General features: G+C 40.2%; 1 protein-coding gene across 1 annotated transcript in view; it reads left to right on the top strand.

Annotated features, from left to right (window-relative positions):
* The window catches only part of PGM5 (phosphoglucomutase 5), a 273,115-nt gene that overhangs the window by 183,744 nt on the left and 62,566 nt on the right, over nt 1–26,805 (top strand). Inside the window, exons 9-10 of the mRNA XM_006152509.3 lie at nt 1,474–1,589; nt 25,013–25,148. Of these exons, the coding sequence (XP_006152571.1) occupies nt 1,474–1,589; nt 25,013–25,148 (252 nt within the window). The remainder of the gene's footprint in view (nt 1–1,473; nt 1,590–25,012; nt 25,149–26,805) is intronic.

The following is a 26,805-nucleotide window of genomic DNA, read 5'->3' on the forward strand; positions in this document are numbered from 1 at the left end:
GGGCGCGCCCCGCGCCGGCTTCCGCCGGGCGCGCCCCGCCTTCATCTGTTTTTCTTAAACCTTGAGAAAGAGGGAAGATTTCATGTATATGTTTTATTAAGTAATACACATTCTGAGTTCCCAATGAAGAAGCTCTGAGAGAATTTTAGTTGCAGGAAGTTTATTCCTCTCTGCCTCCAAGATCAATACCTATGTGGAAGTGAGAAAAGAGGTTTGGACATAGAAGTTGGACTGCAATGCATTCACAATAAAGGCTATAGCCAACCTATGGGAACTCTAGACCTGAAATGGCCCCAAGAGTTACAACAAATTAGAGAAAGGAGACCACACCTTTATAGATACCTCACTGAGTTATCCTTGAATGTAGTTTGACCCAAAGACAGGAGCACGATTTTGAGTGAGACATCTCTCTTTGGCAAAGAGAGTCGTATGTCTGAGCTCTCAAGTACCAAAATTCCTAGTAGCTGGTAGAATGAAAATTAGTCTTAAGATAATCTGAAGTGTGTGTATGTATGTGGTGGTGGTGAATTTGAGCCTTGAACCACAGTGACTACTACAATCATTAGTAATTTTTCTAGAAATTAAATTACTGATTCATAGGATATGGGTAGGTTCATCTTTCACAGATACTATCAAACAATGTTTCAAATGCTCTGTACCTCAATAACATCTTAATTTAGATTTATATTCCCAAATGGACTCTTTTTAAAAAATAATTATTTACTTAATTTTATTTATTATTATTATCATTTTGGAGAGGTTTTTGCTATAGGGCATGTGCACTTGCCAGAAAGAGAGAGACAGAGAGACAGAAAGTGAGAAATCACCCGCTGGGGGTATGGCCACACCACAGTCCCTTCTCCTCCAGTCTCCTCTTTGGATCTTGGGCATGCACAAACATGCGCCTGACGTGAGTTCAAGCCACCAGGTCCAGGACTTGAACCGTGGTCGACTACATGGGAGTTCAGCGACATATCCATTATGCTAACTGCTGGTCCCTTATTTATTATTTTTAATTTGTTCGAGAGCACATGTGCTCACCAGAGATAGAAAGAAAGAAAGAGAGGGAAAGTGAGAAAACAAGTTGCCAGGTCCCGGACTTCAACCATGGTAAGCCATGATGAAGTCCAGTGCTTTAACCACCACACCACCTGCTGGCTCCTCTAAATGGAATCTTAGCAAAAAGATAAAGAAAAATATGTAGGAAGGAAACAAATATGAAAATATTTTATATATTATTAACAATATTTTCTATATCATGGAGAAAGCAAAATTGAGAACTATTGGATTTGTTCTTTAACTCATTATTATTCTTTAACTTATGGCTTGATATCCTGAAAGCTGTCAACAATGCCCAAGTTGTTCCAAATCTAGTTATGAAATAATAAGTTCTAAAGACTTACTATAATACTGAGAGAAAAAAAGAAAAATGAAGTCTATGAATTGACTGTTGCCTCTAATTTTATTTTACAGAGTGGCCAAATCAATGAAGGTCCCTGTATATGAGACTCCAGCTGGATGGAGATTCTTCTCAAATCTAATGGATTCAGGACGGTGTTCTCTGTGTGGAGAAGAGAGCTTTGGCACTGGTAGGCTTTGTTATGTTGATGTTCCTGGGGATGGTGACTGAACCATCTGTAAATCAAAGACTGGTGGATGAGTTAATTAGAGACGAAATGCATTAGAAAAACCTAGCGTAATGGCTATGTCACTGGACTCCCATGTAGTTGACCGCGGTTTGTGTCCAGGACCGGTGGCTTAAACTCATGCCGGGCGCATGTGCATGCGTGCCCAAGATCCCGAGAGGAGAATGGAGGAGAATGGATTGCGGCATGGCCATCCCCCCTGAGGGGTGATTTCTCGCTTTCTATTTCTCTGTCTCTCTCTGTCTGTCTGGCGAGTGCACGCACCCTACAGCAAAAAAAAAAAAAAAAAAAAAACAAAAAAAAAAAAAAAAAAAAAAAAAAACAAAAAAAAAAAAACCAAAAACCAAAAACCAAAAAACAAAACAAAACAAAAAAACTAGTAGGATATTTCTTTTGGCCGTTTTGTTTCTTTTGACTGCTTTGTTTCTCCATTTTAAAGGTTTTTTTTTTCATTCTTTTAAAAGATTTTCTACTGTGGAACCTAAAAGAAAGTAACAAGAGTAGAAAGGATGTCATATTGCTTCCCCATGTGTCTGTCACTCAATTTCAATCATCATCCACTCATGGTTAATCTTGGTCTATCTCTACCCTCACCCACCAGAAGAGTTCTTCTCCCTGATTATTGTGACACAGTCTCCTATAGCTTACTTTATTCATAACTATTTCATTATAAATAATTAAATATAACCTACTTAAAATACTTTTAAAAATAAAATTTAGTACTTTAAAGATGTCACTGGATCGTCTTCTGGCTTGTGTAGTTTCCAAGAAATCTTATGTAATTCTTACCTTTAGTTCTCTGTATGTGAAGCAGCCTCCTGCACTCCTTCTTCTGACTGTCTTCAATATTTTCTTTTTATCTTTGGTCTTCAACAGTATAGTTATAATATGTCTAGTTGTGTGTTTAACCTTGCTAGGGGTTATCTTAGATTCTTGAATCTGCTATTTGATGTTGTTTGTTAATTTTAAACAGTGATCAGTCATTATTATTTTTTTTGGAGAGGTTTTTGCTATAGGGCATGTGCGCTTGCCAGAGAGACAGAGACAGACAGAGAGACAGAGAGCGAGAAATCACCCCCCAGGGGTATGGCCATGCCGCAATCCCTTCTCCATTCTCCTCTCAGGATCGTGGTGACACACTCACATGTGCCCGGCGTGAGTTTAAGCCACCTGGTCTGGGACGCGAACCGTGGTCGACTACATGGGACTCCAGCAACATAGCCATTACGCTAACTGCTGGTCCCGATCAGTCATTATTATTATTTTTTTATTTATTTTTTATTATCATCATAATCTTCTTTATATTACATTGGATTACATATAACTTTACAGTGTATTACATTGCTTTTTCAAAAGGGAATGCCATGCATCTTTTTTCCAATTCTCTATTTCTTTTTTCTCTGAGGCTCTGATTATGCATGTGTTAGGTAATTTGTGACCATAGATGTTGCCTTAGAGCTCTTATATTCACTGTTGACTTGTTTTACTTTATGGTGTTTTTTCATTTAGATAATCTCTATGTGCCTGCTTTCCTTCCTTTCTTCTTTCCTTTTTTCCTTCTTTTTGTCAGAGGGCACACACACTCATGGAGTGGAGAAGGGCAGAAATCAGCCCCCAATGGGGTGTGGTCATGCTGCAATCCTTTTTCCCTCCATTCTTCCTCCCCATCAGGCATGCATTCACATGTATGCAGTGTGTTTTTCAAATCACCAGGGCTGGGATTCAAACCATGGTCAGCCCTGTGTGAACTCTGGCTCCTTTAATCACTACTCTTACAGGACTGGCCCTATTTGCGTTTCTTTAAGTTCACTGATTTCTTTCCTTAGCTGTGTTCAATCTGCTGATGAGCCTGATGAAGGAATTTTTTTATCTCTACTATTATGTCCTTTCTAGCATTTCTCTTTAATTTATCTATAGTGTTCATTCCACTGATGAAAATCTCTACCTGGTTATATATGGTATTTATCTTTCCTGTTAGGTCTTTTAACATAGTTATTTTAAACTCCACATCTGATAATCCCCATATTTGGTTCTTCTTTGCTTCTCTCTCTCTCTTTTTTTTTTTTTTCTTGCTTGTTGTGGATCTCATAATTTTTTTCTATTGAGTTCTGGACTCTATGTAGATAAGAATAGTACATATTTAGGTAAATAGAACTTATACCTAGAAATGGGCACACTTCTTTCAGGTCATTAGAATGGAAAGTTAAGTTAATCTATTGAGGTTTGGGTTTGGATCTTATTATTTCTTTTATAACCTTTGTGTACCATAGGCTTAAAGTTCCTTTAGCAGTGGGATATTTTTGCCATGTGCTGAGACTGTGGCAGGTGTTTTAAACATTCCTGTTTCATTCCCATTCACAGTTACTGTACATCTGTGACACAAAATCAACCTCTGTTCTCAGGCTCTTGAACCTTCTCCAGTGGCAGTGACCTTTGCTTAGCATTGAAGGAGGATTCTGAGCCCAGAAAGGTTTTCTAACTTTCTCTAAGAGTTTTTACTCTTACCCTTTCTCCAGGCATTCATTGGACTGTCACCTGGGCACCGAGTATGAGAAAGGCCTTAGCCTGTATACCCAGGAGCTTAAAGCTTTTGTTTCATGTGAGTTTGCGGAATTGGAAGGGCTTTGTGTTTGTCTCCTAGCACCAATGATTACCTGCATGTCTGCACCTGGTCTCACTGTTCCTAGTCTTTTTTATGAGCACCCAGTGGAGGACTGTGGGAAAGAACTTGGAAGTGTATTTTTTTTAATGACTTATTTAATTTAATTTGATTTATTATTATTATTTTAAATTTGCTATAATGAGAAAGTGAGAAAACAAGCCACCAGGTCCAGGACTTGAACCACAATTGGCCATGTGGGAGAGCAACACCTCAACCATCATGCCACCTGCTGGCCCCAGGAAGTACATTCTTTGTATGTGGGACTCCAAGTAATTTTATTTTTTGAGGGAGAGATTTTTGCTATAGGGTGTGAGTGCTTGTCAGAGAGACAGAGAGACAGAAAGCAAGAGATCACCCCTCATGGGGGATGGCCACACCATAGTCCCTTCTCCTCCAGTCTCTTCTCAAGATTTTAGGCATGCATACACACATACCCAGCATGGGGGTGTTTTTATTTATTTTTTATTTATTTATTTTGAGAGGTTTTTGCTATAGGGCACATATGCTCACCAGAAAGACAGAGAGAGACAGAGAGACAGAAAGTGAGAAAACCCCCTCACACACACACCCCAGGAAGGATGGCTGTGCCACAATCCCTTCTCCTCCATTCTCTTGGGATCTTGGGCATGCACGCACTTGCACCCGGCATGAGTTTAAGCCACTGGGTCTGGGACTCGAACCATGGTCGACGTGGGAGTCCAGCGACATAGCCATTATGCCGACTGCTGGTCACATCCCAGCATGAGTTTTAAGCTGCCAGGTCTGGAACTTGAACTGCAGTGGGCTACATGGGAGTTCACCAATGTAACCAGTACACCATCTGCTTCCCTCCAAGTGATTTTAAACTAACATGATAGGCTTCACTTGACCTATGAGACTTTTAAAAATGCTTATGTGATTTTGTATTCTCTGCTTAAAGGCAGCCTCTTCTTTCTCTTGTGCTGGGCAAATGGTGACATAGTTTTTATATCCTGTTTCTTTTTGGAGTAGTTTGTCACATTTGAGATTTCACTTTATTGCTTTGTCACCTCAGATGTCTGATGGTATATGTTTTTGTTTCCTTAGATGAAAAGAGGCCATTTAAGTACTGCTCAAGTACTGCTGTCTAAATCAGGAGGTATAGACGGCAGCCCTACTTAGAACAACTCTTTCTGTACTGCAGCCCCAACAAGTAGAAAATGACCTTCCTCTGTGGTATTCTGTGTGATTAAGCCAGTGACCCTGATTCAAAAAGTTAGAAATCATGTATTGCATACAACAATTCAGGCAACTTGTTAGTAAAATTACACAAATCTACTAACTGGAATGGAAAATGGCAAATTCAGGTTATCTCTCCCTCTATCTTCATAAGCATTTTTCTTTCTTTTTTTTTTTAAGAGAGATTTTTGCTATAGGGCATGTGCATTTGCCAAAGAGACAGAGACAGACAGAGACAGAAGGTCAGAAATGATCCCCCAGGGTGGGTAGCTATGATACAATCCCTTCTCTATTCTCTTCTGGAGATTTTGGACATGTACACACACATGCCTGGCATGAGTTTTAAGCCACCAGGCCAGGACTCGAACTGCAGTCAACTAAGTAGGAGTCCAGCAACATAACCATTAGGCCATCTGCTGACCCCAGCATTTTTCTTTAATGATGGGAATGTGTGTGTGTGTGTGAGAGAGAGAGAGAGAGAGGAGAGAGAGAGATTCTCAACAGTCACAACATGCTGTGCATCCATGGGCATCCATGAGTGCGCCCAGTGCTTTCTCAGGCTGACCAGAGAACTGAACCTGCAGCTGACCGCACGGCTTCCATTCTTACAGGGCACCTGTATCACCACTGCGCTACAGTGCCTGGGCCACAGGCATTTCAGTGCTTACCATATACATGTACTTTAGTGGCTCTTTCATTAAAGGGATAAAATATTACATATATAAACCATGTTACACCCTTAGTAATAAGTATTTGCTCACATCAGTTTAATAAACTTTTGTTCATCACTTGCAAAGCACAATATACTGTATTGGATGAGTGCAAAATACAAACTGCCTAAGGCCATGACACACCCATAAGGATTTCTGAGTCCTTTAGAGACACAACTAGAAATACGCACAGGTGACTGTTCTGTAAAGCAGAAACTGTCAAGTACCACAGTAGGAAGTAGGAGATATACTATGGGAGATGAATAAAGGAGAAAATGCTTTAGGCCTGGAGGTTGAAAGTACAGTTCATGCAAGAGAAGGAAGTGAGGGCTCAATGAATGGGAGGGTGTGTGCACCTATAGTTGAAACAATAGGTCTTGCCAGACGGAGAAAGCAATGTCAAGAAAGCAGCAGAGGCAGGAGAGCAGGAGACGTGTACTGTAAGTAGCTAATAGCTCCATTTTCAAATTTTAAAAAGTTTTATTTTTTAATTGCCAGAGGGCACATGTGCTTGCCAGAGAGAAAGAGAGAGGGAGAAAACACTCCCCAGAGGGATGTGGTCATGCTACAATCCCTTCTCGTCTATTTCTCCATCCTGCTGGGATTTGGGGGCATGCACACATATGTGCCTGGTGTGTTTTTCAAGCCTGTGGGGCTGGAATTCAAACCACAGTGCACCCCACCATAGTGGGGTCTGGCTCTCAATGCACAGCACTTAACCACTGCCCAACAGTGTCCACAGAGCAGGGGTATTAGAGAAATATTTTTTCACATATGAATTGAGACTCATTTTATGTCAAGAGATTAGTATGATGTCATGAGCAATTTTAAAATATTTATGTAATAAAATAGAAACTATAGTGGCCAGCCTGTGGTATGGTGGTTAAGGCAATTGGATCCCACATGGCCAACCTCATAGTTTGAATCTCAGACCTGGCAGCTTGAAAAACATGTTGACACATATGTACGCATGCCCAAAATCTCAAAAGGAAGGAGAAATGGAGGAGAAGGGATTATGACATGATCATGCCCCATGGGGGGGAGGCCATGCTTCCCCACTTTCCCTCTCTATATCCTCATCTCTCTCTGTTGAGCACACATGCTTTCTGGAAAAAATTTTTTAAAAGAACATAAAAATTTAAGAGTCCATTGCATTTAATAAAAATAATGTTTTGAAAATTTTGTGTTTGTATATAAATATGTATGCATATGTATGGTAAATGTTTTTGGCAAAATGTGTTTATCATAGATCGTGGTCAAGAAGTTTGAAAATGAATAGTCTATATCAGAGATCAGCAAACTTTTTCCATGAAGGGCTAGACAGTAAATACTTCAGACTCTGAGGGGTAAGGGGCCACATATGGTCTCCCTACAATTGCTTAACTTGGCCATCATCACACAAAAGCAACCACGGATTACGTGTAAACAAATGAACATGGCTGTGTTCCAATAAAACGTTAATCACAGAGTGAGGTGTCAGTCCAGATTTGGCCTCTAGGCTGTAGTGTGCTAACTCTGAGAAACAAGGTAGCGTAGAGAAAGGAGTATGGAGAAGCAGTGCTGGAAGTCTAGTGAGAACGAGTCCATTTTCAAAGCTCTTTGCCTATGAAGATTAGATATTGGGACATAACTGAACTGGAAATAGGGAGCCACATTCTGCACCAGAGGGAGGTCAGCTGGCACACACTCTTCAGCAAGTTGTGCTTTCAGATGTGTTATGTGGATTGCAGCATGTAGGCTGGAATAGAAAGAATTTTGGGGACCAGTAGTTAGCATAATGGCTGTGTCGCTGGACTCCCATGTAGTTGACCGCAGTTTGAGTCCCGGACCCGGTGGCTTAAACTCATGCTGGGAGCATGTGCGTGCATGCCCAAGATCCTGAGAGGAGAATGGAGGAGAAGGGATTGCAGTGTGGCCATCCCCTTGGGGGGTGATTTCTCACCTTCCATCTCTCTGTCTCTTTCTGGGAGCGCACACACCCTATAGCAAAAACCTCTACGAAAAAAAAATTTTGAAAAATCTCTTACTTTTATAGTTGTCTATCATTTTTCTTTCAGCAAGCACAAGAGATTTTTCAATGTTTAGGGCTTTAAAGGTACTGCCTCTTCCATTATTCTGCAGGTTACAGTGATTTTTAGCCTGGCTGGACAGACCAAGACCAAGTAGTTAAGTGACTCACCAGGGCTCCAGGCCTGAAATCAGTCTTCATTTGAATTAGATTATAGCAGAACTGAAAACAGGTTGCCTATCCTTCAGAGCATGCTGCCTCCCAGTATCCCACTCAGTCTTTCTGATGAAAACAATGACTAATTGGATCTCTCAAGCAGTCAGTAACAAATGGTCTGCTCGAAAGCCTGAAGAAACTAGACTGCTCAGTCTTAGGAGAAGATAGTAGCTTCCTTCTCCTATTGCACTGGGCTTCCTTAATGCCAGTTCCTGGAAAGGCAGTGATCTGGCTGCATTATAATCATGAGAGAAACTTGTTAAAAATATGGCTTTTTGGTGGGACCAGCAGTTGGTGTAATGGCTGTTGCTGGACTCACATGTAGTCGACCACGATTCAAGTCTCGAACCCAGTGGCTTAAACTCACACCGGGCATGTATGCGTGTGTGCCCCAGATCCCAAGAGGAGAATGGAGAAGGGATTGCAGCGTGGCCATCCCCCCAGTGGGTGATTTCTTGCTTTCTGTCTCTCTGTCTTTCTGGTGAGCACATGTGCCCTATATAGCAAAAACCTCTCAAAAAAAACAAAACAAAACAAAACAAAAAAACCCGGCTTTTTGGGCCAGCCAGGTGGCATGGTAGTTAAGATGGATGGATCCTACACAGCCAACTGTGTGGTTTGAGTTTTGGATTCACACCAGGTGCCTATACATACATGACCAAAACCTTGAGAGGAAAATGGAGGAGAAGGAATTATGGCATGGCCATCCTCTCGGGGTGATTGCTCACATTCTCTTTTTCCTTTTCTCTCTCTGTAACTCTCTGGTGAGCACATGTTCCCTATAGCAAAAACAAAACAAAAATATGAATTTTTTCTATCCTTCCCTAACTTTGAATCCTTGGCAAGGTTGGGGCCTAAGAATCTGTACTCTAAATAAGTGTCCTTGAGTAATTTTGATGTGCAGCCTGGATTAGCAAACATTGCTCAAGTAAAAACTAGGACTTTTGCTTTTCCTCAGGGTCGGTAGCAAGAGTGTACAGACAATGCTACCCTGGTTTGGTCTGAGCCTTTTAGAAGCACAGGAATGTGACTCTGAGAGTCCGCAGCCAAGACCCTTGCCTGCTACTTACCGGACAGCCTTGTGACCCTGCTGACCCTCGTTTCCAGCAGTGAACATCAGCTGATCCTAGGAGCGCTCTATTTGTGATATGGCTTTCAGAATCAAATTGTAAGTCACCCAAGGGAGGCAGGGTCAGACTGATGGACTACACGTAGTCAATGTGCACAGAGAAGCTTAATTACAAGCCAGCACAAAGGAAAACACCCAGGGTAGCACCCAAAGCACCCCGAGGCGTGGGCACTAAGGACTTTACTTAGGCAAAGTGGGCAGGGCGTAGAGAAAGGAGTATGGAGAAGCAGTGCAGAAGTATGGATCAAGCATGTAAAAGTGGGATCCTGTGGTGCAAGCACTGTGACTGGTCATGCTTCTCCTGGCCTCGCGTGTTGTGTAAAGGGGCTGTAGCTCCTGATAGTGAGCAAAAATTCAACAAAGATCAGTGAAGTTCTGCTCCCCCTCAGTCTCTCAGCTTCAACTATTAATAGTTCAGGCTGGAAGGGGCTCAAGCCTCTTCTCCGCAAAGCTCCCAGTCTCTGTGAAACCACCTTAGACCGCTGCGTGAGACAGGGCTGAGTCTCTGCAGAACCGACTCAGACTGCTTGTGCTAGAACCTATCTTGCTTATGAAAGGAGCTAATTACAGCAGGAGAGATGGAAAGGTTCTATCCCTGGGAATGTGGAGAAGCTTCTAGAATGTGTCCAAGCTTTCTTAAGTAGGGTCTATTCCCAGCATCCCTGGGAGCATGGAGCTGTGTACCAACCAGGAATGCATAATTCAGTGCCAAGAGAGCTTGAAAATATGGATCTGCCCCAGACTCAAGAGTGCCAAGCCTTTCCCCAGGGCTAAGTCCAAAAGGAACAAGATATATCCTGAGTGGAAATTTCCCTTCCAGGCATCTTGGGCACCCAGAACAAGCCAAGGTAATAAGCCAGTGATAGGATCAGCATTCAGGCTTCTTTTCCATGGAAAGCTTCAGACCCCACACAACAGGAAACATATATTTATTATTGTGCTATCAAAGAACCAAGGTTATTTAAGAAGCAAGATCTGGCCAGCCTGTGGTGTGGTGATTAAGGCACTTGGATTCCACATGGCTGACCCTGAGGTTTGAGTCCCAGACCTGGTCAGGCACCTGTGAGTATGTGCCCCACATCCCCAAAGAAGGGAGAAATAGAGGAGAGGGGATTGCTTTGTGAGCATTCCCCATGAGGAGTAGGGAGCAGAGGGTAGGGGGACACTTTTCTACTTCCACTTTCCTTCATTCTCTCTGTCTCTTAAAAAAAAAAAAAAAAGCCAAATCATTTTTGTGCTAGGACCAAGGTATTCAACACTTCTGGGAAGGATCTTAGACAACTGCTTTACAGGCGGGAAGAAGAATGTTTTGTAAATCCTCAGATTCAAATGAAAGAAGATTGTTCATCTAAATGGTATGCTGGCTACTAAAGTTCCAAATTTAAAGGACTCTGGGCTTGTCCTCATAAACAAAATATACCAAAATACTGACACTAAAACCTAAAAAGCCAAAACCTTTGAAAAAAGTTTTTTTTTAACATTTTTTAAAAAAATGTTCTACTAATATCCATCATTATCATCAGTTTTCTAAGAGGTCACATAATTTTGAAAGTCTCTAAATTGTCATAGCCCAGAATTTGTCTCTTTACAAGTAATGCTGAAGAATCTTTCTCTTTGTGAGTACCTAGAAGATCTTCAAGCTTGACTGCAACTATTACTTTTATTAGGTATTTTTTATTGAAAAAAAAAACCCTAATGTTAATAGCCATACATATTTACCAACACAGTAATGTTTATTGTTTCCAAGAAAGTACTCCATGTTGATTATTTTACAGTAATAATAGGTTTTTAATTAAAAAATTTAATGAGCACCTAGTATGTGCCAGGACATTCTAATAAGCCTTTTATATGCATCCATTTCTTTCTGAAATGTGGAATTGACTCCTGAATTCCTAGTATTAATATAATTTGGCCATGATTGTCGCACACATTTTCTTCACTGTGAGCTTTGGAGTATAGCCTAGTGCTCTTAGAGTTGACTGTTTTCATATCTGTCCAATTTCTAGTATAACAGGAAGAGTTCCAGAATATGTGTCCATTTCCTTTTTGAAATTTAATTTAATTTAATTTAATTTCATTTAATACATTTAATCACTATACATCACTTTGCTTGTAAGTTGAATTTACCCAACATAAATATACTTTGCACCAGTCCAATAGAGGGTACATAACACATTATCATCAACAGATAATAATCCATTTCTGTGTCCTATAAATGTCTTGCTTCTCTATTTTGCTCCTTAATTTCTTTCCTTACACTCTCCCCCTTTTCCCACCATCCTCCCACATTGTGTCCAGAGTCTATAACCATTTTTAATTTTTCTATGTTCTCTAGTCTCTCAGTTTCCCCCATGGAGTGCAGTCAGTATATGTTAAGTGGAGACATACAGTGTCTCTCTTTTATAGCCTGGCTTGCTTCACTCAGCAGTGAATCTTCCATATTCATCCACTTTCTATCAAACCCCAGAGTTTTTTTTTTTTTTTTTATGGCTGAGTAGTATTCCACAGAGTATATGTGCCACACTTTTTCAATCTATTCATCTGTTTCTGGACATTTGGGTTAGTTACAAGTCTTAGCAATGGTGAATAATGCTGCAATAAACATAGATGTGCAAGCACTTTTCTGACTGAGCACTCTCTTATCCTTTGGGTAGATATCCAGGAGTGGAATTGCTGGGTCATATGGTAGTTCTATTTGTAGATCTTTGAGAAACTTCCATATTGTTATCCACAGTGGCTGGACCAATTTACATTCCCACCAGCAGTGTAGGAGGGTTCCCTTTTCACCACATCCCTCCCAGCATTTATCATTTATTGTGTTTTTAATCTTTGCCATTCTGACTGGAGTGAGGTGGTTTGATCTGCATCTCCTTTATAATAAGGGATATTGAACATTTTTTCATGTGCTTTTTGATTGTTTCTATGTCTTCCTTAGAGAGTTAGTTATTCAGCTCCTTTTTCCATCAAGCTGTGGTAATCAAAACAGCATGGTATTGGCACAAAAACAGACTTGAGGACCAGTGGAACAGAGTAGAGACTCCAGAAATAAACCCCACAACATACATCCAGCTGGTTTTTGAGAAAGGGTACCAGTCAATCCAGTGGGAAAAGGAAAACCTCTTTAGCAAATGGTGCTGGGGAAACTGGGTATCCACCTGCAGAAAGATGAATCTGAATCCGTGGCTTTTACTATTAATAAAAATCAACTCAACGTGGATCAAAGATCTAAACCTAAGACCTCAAACTATGAAACTACTGGTGGAAACCACTGGGGAAACCCTGGGAGACAAAGCCTTCTTAAATAAGACCACCAAAGCACAGGTAATATCCCAAAAATAGACAAGTGGGATTATATCAGACTAAGAAGTTTCTACATGGCAAAAGACACAGTAAGTAGTGTGAATCAACCACCTTGGAATGGGAGAAGATTTTTATAAATTATGCCTCAGGTAAAAGACTGATAACTAGAATACACAGAGAACTCAAGCAGCTTATCAAAAAAGAAAGAAAAAAAGAAGAAGAAGAAAAAGAAGAAGAAAGGAATATGTGTCCATTTCTTGTCACAGAAGTCTTGAGTATATTTCTTTTAAGGTTTGCTGGTTTCTCTTCTTGCCATGGAGATATTGTAAATGCCTTTAGGGTACAGCTCGTGTCTATCTTCGTTATCTCTATTTCTTCCATATATGGTAGACTCAGAGTAAATGTTTATAGAACGGATGAAAAGATAGAAAGAAGAATGAGAAGAAGGAAGGAAAGAAGGAAGAAACAAACAAAAAATATCTCCATTTTGATATTTCTTCCTTGCAGTGTTAGTAATTATATTTTTATCATTCTTAAGTGGATATGCTTTTGAAAATTTGGGCTTTTCGGTATCACACAATTTGGGAGAATTCATAAAAACAGAACTACACAAATATAGGTCAGTTGGATAGGGGTGAGGAGGGATATTATGAATTATGGTAAGATCAAATTATATAAAAAATAAAATAAAAATTTGATGTTTTATTCTCTATGACTAAATTTCAATAATTTAGTCATATTTATCAGGGCAAATTAATAACCAACAAAGTCTTTCTAGGAAGATGTTTCCTCCTGAAACCACTGTAATGAATAGACTTTACAGTATCTGTAATTTCTTGTACCAACTTGTTTATTTCTAGGTTGTGGTTGCTGAGAATATCTTGGAAATAGCCATGTCTGAGAGGTTCCAGCATTAGTGATCTTCATATATAGTGAATTCTTCCTGCCTTTAATGAAGGCTGAGTCATTCTGTGCTCTCTTGTCTTACGGTTGATATTACTGACTTATTCTCCACTTACTTTGTGAACGAACATTTTATTTCCCCCAGTAGTTGTGCTGTTTATAACCCATCCAGGCCATGCCTCTTCCTTCATTTATATTTCACACGTGAGCTCTGTATACCCTGCTCAAGGCTGTGCTCACAGTGGTGCTCTCATACAGATATTGAAGAGATGTGACTATTTTTTTTTTGCCTTGTGTATATGGGGTGGGAGATGGTTTTTTGTTTGTTTGTTTAGTTACGGTTTCACTGTGCTGGTGTCCTCCTGCCTCAGCCTCTGGAATAGCAGGGACTACAGGTCTGTGACGGCATCTGGCTTCTGAGCGCACGGAGAATCAAACTGGGCCTTGCTTGTGGCCTCATCCTGCCAAACAACAGTGTCCAGTATGTGCTATTGCGGCTGAACCCATGTCTCTTATGTATTCAATTATTTTATTTGCTATTTTATAGTTTTTAAAAGGCAAAACAAAGGAAAACTTTAGTCTATTCCTTATATAGATGGTCATAAACTTTACATTTGGCTTTTTCATTTCTGTCTAGCTCTAAGACAGAAAAAGAGACCCATTCATGTATCTGGAAATTTCAGATATGAAGGTCCTACCACATTTTTTTCCCTCTTATTTGTGGCCAGTGTAAATTTGAGTGGCAGATGTAGGGTGAGGCCATGTTATCAGCAGTCACAGAGCAGGTTCTCCACAGTGCATTTGAAACACGCTGTGTGCCCATGTGCAGCTCAGTCCAGGCTGGGCAGAGTGCAGAGGGGTGTGATTGACATCCCCAAGAACCTCATTGTAAAGCCCAAAAAGGGAAACTCCCTTCTGGACCTCCGCAAACTATCAGTCCCTATGGTGGGGAATAGAGCTTCCACTTGTAGTGGGAAGAATGTCTTTATACATAAAATTCTTTTCTTGGCATCTGCACAGTTCCAGTTCCATTCACCCTTCAATTAATCCTTCAAGTCAGTGAGAAGTGGTGAGATGGGATATAGTGTGACACCTGAGTATGAAGTGAAAACAAAGGATTGTTTTTTTCTTTTTCTTTTTCTTTTTTTTTTGGAGAGGCTTTTACTATAAGGCGCATGCGCTCACCAGAAAGATAGAGAGAAACAGAGAGACAGAAAGTGAGAAATCACCCCCCAGGGAGGATGGCCATGCTGTAGTCCCTTCTCCTCCATTCTCCTCTCGGGATCTTGGGCACAGATGCACACATGCCTGGCATGAGTATAAGCCACCGGGTCTGGGACTCGAACCATGGTCAACTACATGGGAGTCCAGCGACATAGCCATTACGCCAACTGCTGGTCCCCTTGACTTCCTCATTTATGAAGTGAATCTGTCCAACAGGGTGATCTGTAGGTTTTTCCTACCATAATATTTCAGGTTGTGTCTAGCTAGCTAGCTATTTCTAGTGAGAAGTGCATCTGATTAATTATATCAAACTACATACTAGAGGTTCATTCAGTCATTCACTTATTCATTCCACAAATATTTACTGCCCACCTTTTATGAGCCAGGCTAGGCACAGAATAAGGAGTATTTTCAGACACAGATGCTATGGCCAAGAGATTAGCCAGCAACACATGAGAGAGTTTCAGAAAGTCTATGGAAAAATGAAGCTAAAGTATAAATTTATTTGTTGAAATTCATTCATAGTTTTTTTATAGTATGCACTTTCCACGAACTTTTAGAAGACTCCCCCAAATCATGTGAAACGCTATTTATTAGTGTTACCATTATACTTATTATCGAATGCATTGTCCCATAGTATTATTCATTGGGAGCCATGTTGCCCAGGAGAGGGTGACCTACGTCTGTCAGTGCTGCTGTTTTACCCTGAACGCACAACTGGCTCTGACCGACATATGCATGAATGCTTTGTTCTCCAGTTGATGAACATTTGCTTTATAAACTGAAACATTGGAAGGTATTAAACATGGAGAGCAACTGTAAGCCCTGGAGACAGTGTGGGAGGATAGTAGGGGATAGGGGACAGTGAGAGGGAGGGAATCTAGGGGGAAAAGAAAGAAGCTAAGCTTTTAAGGGACATAAAAATGGAAAATTATCGGTTGATAATGTGTATGGTAATATCTTGGACTGGACTAATCTACAATGTATTAATACTGGGAAAATTCATTTTGTGTGCTCTAATGATATGCAGTGATTGAATATAAAATAATAATAAAATACATCTTATTTAAAAAAGAAAATTAAAATTAAAGTGTAAGTCTACTTCAGTGCAAAGAAATTGAAATCTATGCATAGTTTTCTCATAATATACATTTTTCATGGAAAAAGAACTTTATATGTGTATGTTTTAATTAATTAATTAATTCCAGGAGTGAGAGAGACCGAGTGAGAACATCCCCATCAAGGTCTCGACATTGCATTCTACCCCAAGCCTCAGCCAGCCCTGGATCTTGTGCACACTCACATCCAATGTACCCAGACAGGTCTGCAGACACAAACCTGGAACCTTCCATCATAGGTCATACTCTCAGAGTATTTTACAGTTGAGCCACTGTCTACTCCCTAAAGAGCACTTAGTTTTAAGTATAGGAAGGTGAGCATTTTTCAGTAAGCCTTGCTTTTTTTGCCAGATGTTAAAGAGCTAAACATAAGTGATTTGAGAAATAAAAAGAAATACCTGTCATGACCTTATAGCACGTCCTCAAATCTCAGATTTACCTGAAAGGCGTGTCCCCAAATTTAGCTCATAACTCTATTTTAAAGCGAGAGAAAGCCTTCGGGCCAGCAGGTGGCATGATGGTTAAGATACTGGACTCCCACATGGCCAATTGCAGTTTGAGTTCCAGACCTGGTGGCTTGCTTTCTCACTTTCCCTCTCTCTCGCTCTCTCTGTCTCTTTCTGATGAATTAAATAATGATACTAATAATACAAACTTAAAAATGATTGAATATATAATTCTTTAAAAAATAATAAAATAGACAAGCCTCTCTATAATAGATGAAAAGAGTATAAGATTAATTTTACTACAAACTAATGGAAACCATTTGTATATGAAAAAAGGTAAACTGATGAGAGAAGTAAAGAGAAAATTTGCAGCTTCTTTTTTTTTTGGAGAGATTTTCTCTATAGGGCATGTGCGCTCGCCAGACAGAGAGAGACAGAGAGACAGAAAGAGAGAAATCACCCCCCAGGGGGGATGGTCACGCCGCAATCCCTTCTCCTCCATTCTCCTCTCGGGATCTTGGGCACACATGCACATGCGCCCGGCGTGAGTTTTAAGCCACCAGGTCCGGTACGTGAACTGCGGTCGACTACATGGGAATCCAGCGACATAGCCATTACACTAACTGCTGGTTCCCAAAATTTGCAGCTTCTTTTGAGAGGTTTTCGCTATAGGGCGCATACACTCGCCAGAAAGACAGAGAGAGACAGAGAGACAGAAAGGGAGAAATCACCTCCCAGAGGGGATGGCCATGCCACAATCCCTTCTCCTTCATTCTCCTCTCGGGATCTTGGGCACGCACGCACACGCGCCGGGTGTGAGTTTAAGCCGCCGGGTCCGGGACGTGAACCACGGTCGACTACGTGGGAGTCCAGCAACATAGCCATTACACTAACTGCTGGTCCCCTTTTGAGACATCTAATGTGACAAGGGAGAAATTTAGATCTGTGACCATATCATTAGAAGGTCTGTCTCACCCTTGATGACAAGGGGTGTTACCTGTTCTATTGTGGTTCCTGAGGAGCACTGTTATTACGGAGCTAGTCTCATAGCAGTTAAGCCCACAGACTTTGGAGCAAAACTTCCCAGGTTTGAATCCTCTCTTTTTACCTCTTAGTAGCTATGTGACATACAAGTGACCAGACCTCAACTTCTGATCTATAAAAAGGGGCTGTCAATTTGTGAAAATTAGGTCATGGATGTATCAAATTACTGAGAACAGTGCCTGGTGCCTTGCTGTCATTCTTGTTAGAATGGAATCTATCCTGCTTACAATTCCATTTCAAGACTAAGTATATATATGCCACCTGTCATTTCAGGTTCCAGGGAATGTGTGTGTAAGGCTGTGCTAAATGTACCTGTCTCCTAAAAATCACCTGGAATCTCTTTTTGCAAAAAGTAATTGTTTACTTAATTATATTATTTTTAATTTGACCAGAGAGGGTAGGGGGTGGCGGAAAGGTGAGAAAGCAAGCTTGCTTTCCAGGTCTGGAACTAGAGGTTGGCCATGTGGGAGTCCAACACCTTAACCACCACGCTACCTGCTGGCCCCACACCAGGAACCTCATTGAATGAGTAGCGTTTCTTACTGAGTGACCAACTATCTTAGTTTGCCTGAAACTGAGAGGTGTCTTGGGATATAGGCCTTTTGATACTAAAACTGAAAAGGTTCCAGCAAACCAGGGCAAGTAGGAACTTCGAGAAACCATGATACTGAGCTTGACTCTAGTGAGACCCACCCACAAGAGCAAGGCAGCGCATTCATTGAACGAGAAACCAGTGACCACTATCCTGCAGGGCCAGATTCCATCAGAAGATGCCGAGGTCTAAATCTCTTCCCCTAAACCTCCTGCCCAAACATGAAACTATGTGGAGTACCCCGCTCCTAAAGCAGAGTCTCACAACCCCGGCAGCCCATTAGAATCCTCTAAGGAGCTTTTGTTTTTGTTTTTCAAAGTTTATGTATTTATTCTATGAGAGAGAATGAGACAGAGAGACAGAGACAAAGACAAGTACCCTGAACCGGGTCTTTAGACTGTTCTCCACTCCTAGTCTCAGCCAAACCAGAACATAAGTATGTGAACATGCACCTGGTATTTTCAGGGAGGTCCTTGGGCACGTCTCCAGAAATTTTCCCATGTGGGTCAAGTTGTGTTACTGCTGTAACACTGCCTGGCCCCCCCAAGAACTTTTAAATAAAAGAAACATTAAAGCCTTGGCTAAAATGTCTGATTTTATTGGTCCAGAGTGGGACCTGTGCATAGGTATGTTTAAAAGATCATAGGTGATTCTTATTTTTAAAATTTTGCCAGAGGATGCACACGCCCACTGGAGAAAGAGAAAAAGTGAGAATGCACTACCACAATTCCTTCTCCATTTCTCCTTCCTTTTGGGATTTTGGGCATGCATACACACACATTCAGCAGGTTTCTGAAGCCACCAGTTCCAGGATTTGAACTGTGCCGTAAGTCACGTGGGATCCAGCTGCCTTAACTAGCCGCAGGCTGGTCCGACCTCTAGGTGATTCTAAAGTGCAGTTCAAGATTGAGAATTGCTAACCTATCTTACAATTTGGAGTTAGCAACAGGTGCAAATTATGTCATGTTTTCCTAACTGACAATTTCAGACTCTCCTGATCTGAGTTTCAGTTAGGATGACTTGACCTGCAAGTAACATGTGTGATGCCTTATTGAGCTGATTGTTCCATGCTGAGATTTCCATTTGAAGCAAATTCCTCTTAGATGATTTAGTGTTCTCTTTATTTTTTCCTTTGCTTTGTGAGGGCAATATATTTACTGATGTACTGCCTAGCTCACATAACATGCTTTTAAAGCTTGAGAAAATTCAAAGATCGATTTCGGCAGAGGGTGGCAATATTTCTGATGAGAAAAGAAGATCCTATTTTTACCATTTTTTGTTGGAGTCATAGCAGGGGAAAGCTGCATACCCTCTTTCTGGTATTTGGCTGGAGAGGGCTGCATTTCAGAGCTTCTCAGAGTAAGGATGATGAGCTTAAGGCTGAGCTGGCCTGGAAGAAGGAAGTTAAGGTGAGTGGCACTTACAGGCTTTAGGAATATGAGTAAGTTCTCTTCTCCTCTTAATGCCCTTAACCAGGTAGCGAGCCCTGGCTACTCCATCAGCTAGGAGTCCAGAGGAAGGAAGCTTCAAAAATTTTGCTGGTGTTATTCAGTTCTTAAGAGATAGAAGCTCTCAGACCATGAAAAAACATGGAGGAAATTAAAATGTGTATTACTAAGTGAAAGAAACTAATACGTAAAGTGTACTTACTGTGAGTCCGACTATAGAGGACATTCTGCAAAACATGTTTTCAAATGTGAATTTCTACATACTGTTACAACTTGAAAACAATTTTTTCTTATTGTGAAAAGAAAACACATATATTGTGGAAATGCTGCAAAGGAAAAAGAAGGAAAATACTGCAATTCTACCACTTTAGAGCTAAATAACCATTGCTAAAGGTTGAGTGTGTGTGTGTGTGTGTATATATATATATATCCTGTTGTTAACACACGTAAACAATTGCTTAAGGATGGAATTCATCATGAGAAATGCATCTTTAAGTGATTTTGTCGTTGTGTGAACATCACAGCATATACTTACATGAGGTGAGATGGTATAGCCTACTACACACTTAGGCTACGTTACAACCTATTATAGTGTTATGGGACCATCGTTGTATATGTGATCTGTTGTTGATGGAAATGCTGGTAAGTAAGTGGTACATGATTGTATCTTGGCTACATGTATTTTTCTACAAAATATAATGTGTATTATTTTTTGGTAAACTAATTTTTCCCATTTATTAAACTGGATGAACATTTGTTCTGTGCTGCTATAGATTATTTTATACCTTGTCTACATAAAAAGCTCTTGTATGAATTTTCCACATTCATCCTATTGTTCAACAAATTATATTTATTTTTCTAATTTTTTCCTCTTAGCTACTTCAGCAAATGTCCTTATGATAGAAAAGATAAGAAATAGCATAGCTGAATCCAAAGCTGAGTGATTTTTAAAAACTATTGATTAGAAGCCAGCAAACGGTGTGGTAATCAAGGCAATGGATCTCACATGGCTAACTCCATGGTTGAAGTCCTGAACCCAGTGGTTTGAAAAACATACCAGCTGGGACCAGTAGATGGCATAATGGTTACATTGCTGAACTCCCACATGGTCAACTCTGGTTTGGGTCCCAGACCCAGTAGCTTAAAACTGGTATGTGTAATGTGTGTGCTCAAAATCCCAAGAGGAGAATGGGGGAAAAGGGTTTGTGGTGTGGCCATCTGCTCCCCCAGGGTGGTGATTTCTAGCTTTCTGTCTGTCTGTCTCTCTTTCTGGTAAGCACAGTCACCCTATACCAAAAAAATCTCTCAGGAAAAAAAAAAAAAAAAAAAAAGAAAAAAAAAAAAAAAAAACAACAGAGATTTCCATTTGAAGCAAATTCCTCTTAGATGATTTAGTGTTCTCTTTATTTTTTCCTTTGCTTTGTGAGGGCAATATATTTACTGATGTACTGCCTAGCTCACATAACATGCTTTTAAAGCTTGAGAAAATTCAAAGATCGATTTCGGCAGAGGGTGGCAATATTTCTGATGAGAAAAGAAGATCCTATTTTTACCATTTTTTGTTGGAGTCATAGCAGGGGAAAGCTGCATACCCTCTTTCTGGTATTTGGCTGGAGAGGGCTGCATTTCAGAGCTTCTCAGAGTAAGGATGATGAGCTTAAGGCTGAGCTGGCCTGGAAGAAGGAAGTTAAGGTGAGTGGCACTTACAGGCTTTAGGAATATGAGTAAGTTCTCTTCTCCTCTTAATGCCCTTAACCAGGTAGCGAGCCCTGGCTACTCCATCAGCTAGGAGTCCAGAGGAAGGAAGCTTCAAAAATTTTGCTGGTGTTATTCAGTTCTTAAGAGATAGAAGCTCTCAGACCATGAAAAAACATGGAGGAAATTAAAATGTGTATTACTAAGTGAAAGAAACTAATACGTAAAGTGTACTTACTGTGAGTCCGACTATAGAGGACATTCTGCAAAACATGTTTTCAAATGTGAATTTCTACATACTGTTACAACTTGAAAACAATTTTTTCTTATTGTGAAAAGAAAACACATATATTGTGGAAATGCTGCAAAGGAAAAAGAAGGAAAATACTGCAATTCTACCACTTTAGAGCTAAATAACCATTGCTAAAGGTTGAGTGTGTGTGTGTGTGTGTATATATATATATCCTGTTGTTAACACTATATATATATCCTGTTGTTAACACACGTAAACAATTGCTTAAGGATGGAATTCATCATGAGAAATGCATCTTTAAGTGATTTTGTCGTTGTGTGAACATCACAGCATATACTTACATGAGGTGAGATGGTATAGCCTACTACACACTTAGGCTACGTTACAACCTATTATAGTGTTATGGGACCATCGTTGTATATGTGATCTGTTGTTGATGGAAATGCTGGTAAGTAAGTGGTACATGATTGTATCTTGGCTACATGTATTTTTCTACAAAATATAATGTGTATTATTTTTTGGTAAACTAATTTTTCCCATTTATTAAACTGGATGAACATTTGTTCTGTGCTGCTATAGATTATTTTATACCTTGTCTACATAAAAAGCTCTTGTATGAATTTTCCACATTCATCCTATTGTTCAACAAATTATATTTATTTTTCTAATTTTTTCCTCTTAGCTACTTCAGCAAATGTCCTTATGATAGAAAAGATAAGAAATAGCATAGCTGAATCCAAAGCTGAGTGATTTTTAAAAACTATTGATTAGAAGCCAGCAAACGGTGTGGTAATCAAGGCAATGGATCTCACATGGCTAACTCCATGGTTGAAGTCCTGAACCCAGTGGTTTGAAAAACATACCAGCTGGGACCAGTAGATGGCATAATGGTTACATTGCTGAACTCCCACATGGTCAACTCTGGTTTGGGTCCCAGACCCAGTAGCTTAAAACTGGTATGTGTAATGTGTGTGCTCAAAATCCCAAGAGGAGAATGGGGGAAAAGGGTTTGTGGTGTGGCCATCTGCTCCCCCAGGGTGGTGATTTCTAGCTTTCTGTCTGTCTGTCTCTCTTTCTGGTAAGCACAGTCACCCTATACCAAAAAAATCTCTCAGGAAAAAAAAAAAAAAAAAAAAGAAGAAGAAGAAAAGAAAAACACACCAGTCGGATGAGCATGAATGACCAAAATCCTGAGAGGAGAATGGAGTAGAAGGAGTTGCGGCATGGCCATCCATGGGGGGGGGGGTTCTCTCTCTCTCTCTCTCCTCTCTCTCTCATTTTTCTGTCTCTATGCAGTGAACATACACACCTTATGGCAAAAGTCTAAAAAAAGAAGAATAAAAGAGAACCATTGTTATTGTCCAATTACCAACCAACCTTTACTAATTTGACAGACCCTCTTGAAAATTGCTTGTTTGCGCCCTTTCACAGATTGGTCCAGTGGGATTCATCTTTTTTCATATTGACTTATAAAAACACTAAAATATAAAGTCAATTATTGCTTTAATTTCTAATGTGTACATTTTCCCCCTCCGTTTTTACTCTGTAGTAAGATTTTAGAAAGCCTTTTACCTTCATGTTTTCTGCAGTCATTGTTTAATTCGCCTGTCACTGATTTGACATTATAGTTCATTTGCCTTAAAGAGTTGTTTGAGTTGTAGGGCCTGGTGGATACGGCAGCCAGATTCCTGGTGGATAACACAGTCATGTATTATGTCGTTGGGAAACTCATGATATGTTTTTCTATCATGATTTTCCCAATGACCCAATAGTTCAAGTCCTGGACCTGGCAGCTAGAGAAGCATGCTGAACACATGTGCAAATGTACTCCAAATCCCAAAAGTAGGAAGAAATAGAGGAGATTGGGGCATGACCCTTACCCATAGAAGGGGGTGCTTTCACCTTTCCCTCTCTTGCACTCTTCAGTGAGCACATGTCCTCTCACCAAAAAAAAAAAAAAAAACTAAACAAAACAAACAACAATAAAAGTCACAGAACCTTAACCCTTAACCCTCTCCAGAACACACTATGATCATTCAGTGGAAGTATCTGTGTAATTGAAACACGATCAATGTCTCTATTCCAACCATAGAGAACCATAAAAAAAGCACAGTTAATTTTACTTGATTATTGGCTTCTTATGAATCTTGGCAAATGCTTAACTTATAGGCAAAGATATCCAGGCCAACTCACAATTTACTATGCAATTGCCTACAAAAGAGCGAGGTGAGATTTTTTTTTTTTTTGCTTTATTTTTTTGATCTATCTAAAAGAATGTTATTTTTCTTTGCCAGTAAATTATGACATCTTATCTCACAAACTTAATAGCATCTAATGGCTGTATGTCGAGGTAATGGAACCCAGCTGGAGATCCAAGGTATCCCAAAGCCCATGTTTTAGAACAAAAGGGTACCTTTTTTTTTTTTTTTTCTAGCCAGTAAGTACAAGTAATTTCTTCAGCTATAAAAGGACAAAAGGTTTTGAAATGATCCTACTGGGCAGGGTTTCCTAGACTTGTTTTTTTGGCAGTTAGCCATGGAGCAAACACAGAGTCTTCCAAACTTTTTCCATTTTTGTAGCAGCGGGAAGAATTCACTGGATGATACCAGAGTCACTCCATGTGGTGTGACAATGAAGGCCCAGGATCTTCTTAGCTTTCTTGGCTTGTGTCAATGTCGCTCCAATCTGCCTCTGTTTTGGTGAGCCCACCACTGTATTCCCCTCTTCTGTGTCCTTTTCTGCTTTTCTAAGAACACTTGTCATTGGATTTAGAGCCCCTGGATAATCTAGGATGATCTCATCTCAAGATTCCCTACCCCAATTAAATCTACAAAGATCTTTTTTCCAAATAAGGTCACATTCACAGGTTCTAGAGTAGACATATTTTTTGGAGGGCTGCCATCCTGCCTTTGTCACTGGTTTTGTTCTGTGACACCATCACCTTCTTTGTTTTCTTTATAATGCTTGTCCTTATTTGTTGAATCTTGTTCTCTATCTTTCTACTTTTCTGTGTTCTATCTCCACCTACCGGAATTCAAGCTTTATGAGTGAAGTGCTCTCTGTCGTGTTCACTGCTTTATTCCCAGGACAATGCTTGCTATCTAGTAGGGATCACTAACTATTTATTGAATAAATGAATGATTGGTGATATCATTGTGCCAATGAGATGTCAACTTGGTCGTTTGATCTCTTCTACCATTTCCAAGATTTTATTTATATTGCTATTATTTTATGTTACTTAAATTTCAATTGCTTATTTTCAGAAATGTAGGTATATTACGGGTCATCTGTTTAACCCAGTGGTAAGCATATCTGACCATTTCAATATAACACTTGATTGCTAACTGGTCTTCTTAGTTCATTTAGCTTTTACTTTTGCCCCAGGAATGAATTCTCAGCAGAATATTTCTTCTTCCCTTAGGCTCTGATCACCTTCGAGAGAAAGATGGCCTCTGGGCTGTCTTAGTCTGGCTCTCCATTATTGCTGCCCGGAAGCAGAGTGTAGAGGAAATTGTCCGAGATCACTGGGCCAAATTTGGCCGCCACTACTATTGCAGGTGAGGAAGAAGGGAAAGGTCTCTGTATGAACCCTGGGGAAAACTGATGGGCTAGAATCGTAAAAAGGAAGTATCTTTTAGAAAGATCTGAGGGACACAGAAGCTGGAACTGGATTACTTCTGATAAGTGACTGGATATGTTGTCAAGGGATACCAAACTGGAGGGTACAATTTCTTCTCCCCTGGTGATAGCCTCTGAACTCTTTCCATCAGTGCCTATAAGGTGGATGGTCATTCCAAGAGGCAATCTGAACTATAGAGTTTTGAAAAGTCTTTTGGTAGCTGTGGTGGCTGAGAGAACCCAGCAGTCAAAACACAGGCATTTCTTGTTGATTTTCCACCCATACTTATGAAGGAAGCAGTGTAGACATAGAGACGGGACAGGTTGGGGAGCTTTTGTAATCTTCTTCCCTTTATCTTACCTCCTCACCAATGGTCACCAGTGCCAAAATATCTGAACTGGTGTGGTTTCAAGGGGCCACATGGTTCAGGATCTCCAAATTTTGCTAAGGTTTTGTTCTCATAAAAGGAGGCACAGAAAAGAGAAATACTAACCAGGAATGAGGAAGAGTAATGGTTGCTGTGTGGGAGCTTAGGGTTGAGGGTCTCTGTTACTTTGGTGTTGTTTAATTAAGTGAGAGCAAGCATATTCTGGATGCATGATTGCCTGCTAGCTATGTGACGGAGGTGTACCAGCATGTGTACCCCTTACCAAGCCATGGTTCAGAGGGAAAGGTGGTAGGAAAGGGTGGTAGCTGTGGAAAACTTAATGATAGGGTGATGGAATCCTTGGGTAGTCTCAGAGACTCTGTATAAAAGCAGAGCAAAGGAGAGAATGGCTCACTTGGCTTTGCTTATGAATAGATAACTACTTTGAATGTTCAGTTGTATTTCAAGAACTTGAGGAACAGAAAGAGAACTTTAGACTTTCCTTATTAGGTGATGTTTTCTTCTCTTAGAAAGCCACTTACTTAGATAAATAACAGAGTAATAAAGTCTGGGATAGTATTGCTAAAATCAGATTGTAATATTCTGGGAAATGTAGACAACACCATAATATGGCAAGAAGTCTAGGTAAGGTCAGAAGATGGCATGGAGATTAAGGTGACTGGATCCCACTTAGCCAACTGCACAGTTTGAGTCCTGGACCTGGTGGCTTGAAAATCACACCAGGTGCATGTGCATGTGCATGCCCAAAATGCCGGGAGGAAAATGGAGGAGAAGAAGGGGTTATAGCATGGCCATACCCTGGGGGTTGATTTCTCACTTTCCTTCTCTCTCTGGTGATCACATGCACCCTATAGCAATAACAAAAAGAGGAAAAAAAAAAAAAGGCAGCTGGGGGTGTGGCAGCCTTCAAACTATCTCACATTATTTATTATAAAACAAAGATTCTGAAGACAGGTAGAAACTTGCTTTACTCATCACTCATTTGGGAATAAATGTTAAAACCTCTTGATTCTTGGTTGTTTGTGTTTTTTTTTTTGGCATGCTAAAGGCTACTTGGCACATGAAATTCTTTTATTGTATGTAGCTCTTTCAAAAAGTCCAACCTGATAAAATACACTGTAATTGCCAAAACCTCTGGCTTAGAGAAATTGCTTTGAGTCAGAGTTGTGTTCTTCATAGTTTGTGAAATGATTGCCTGAGTTTCTGC

Source organism: Tupaia chinensis, unplaced genomic scaffold, assembly GCF_000334495.1.
Source record: "Tupaia chinensis unplaced genomic scaffold, TupChi_1.0 Scaffold000354_1, whole genome shotgun sequence".
NCBI lineage: Eukaryota > Metazoa > Chordata > Mammalia > Scandentia > Tupaiidae > Tupaia > Tupaia belangeri.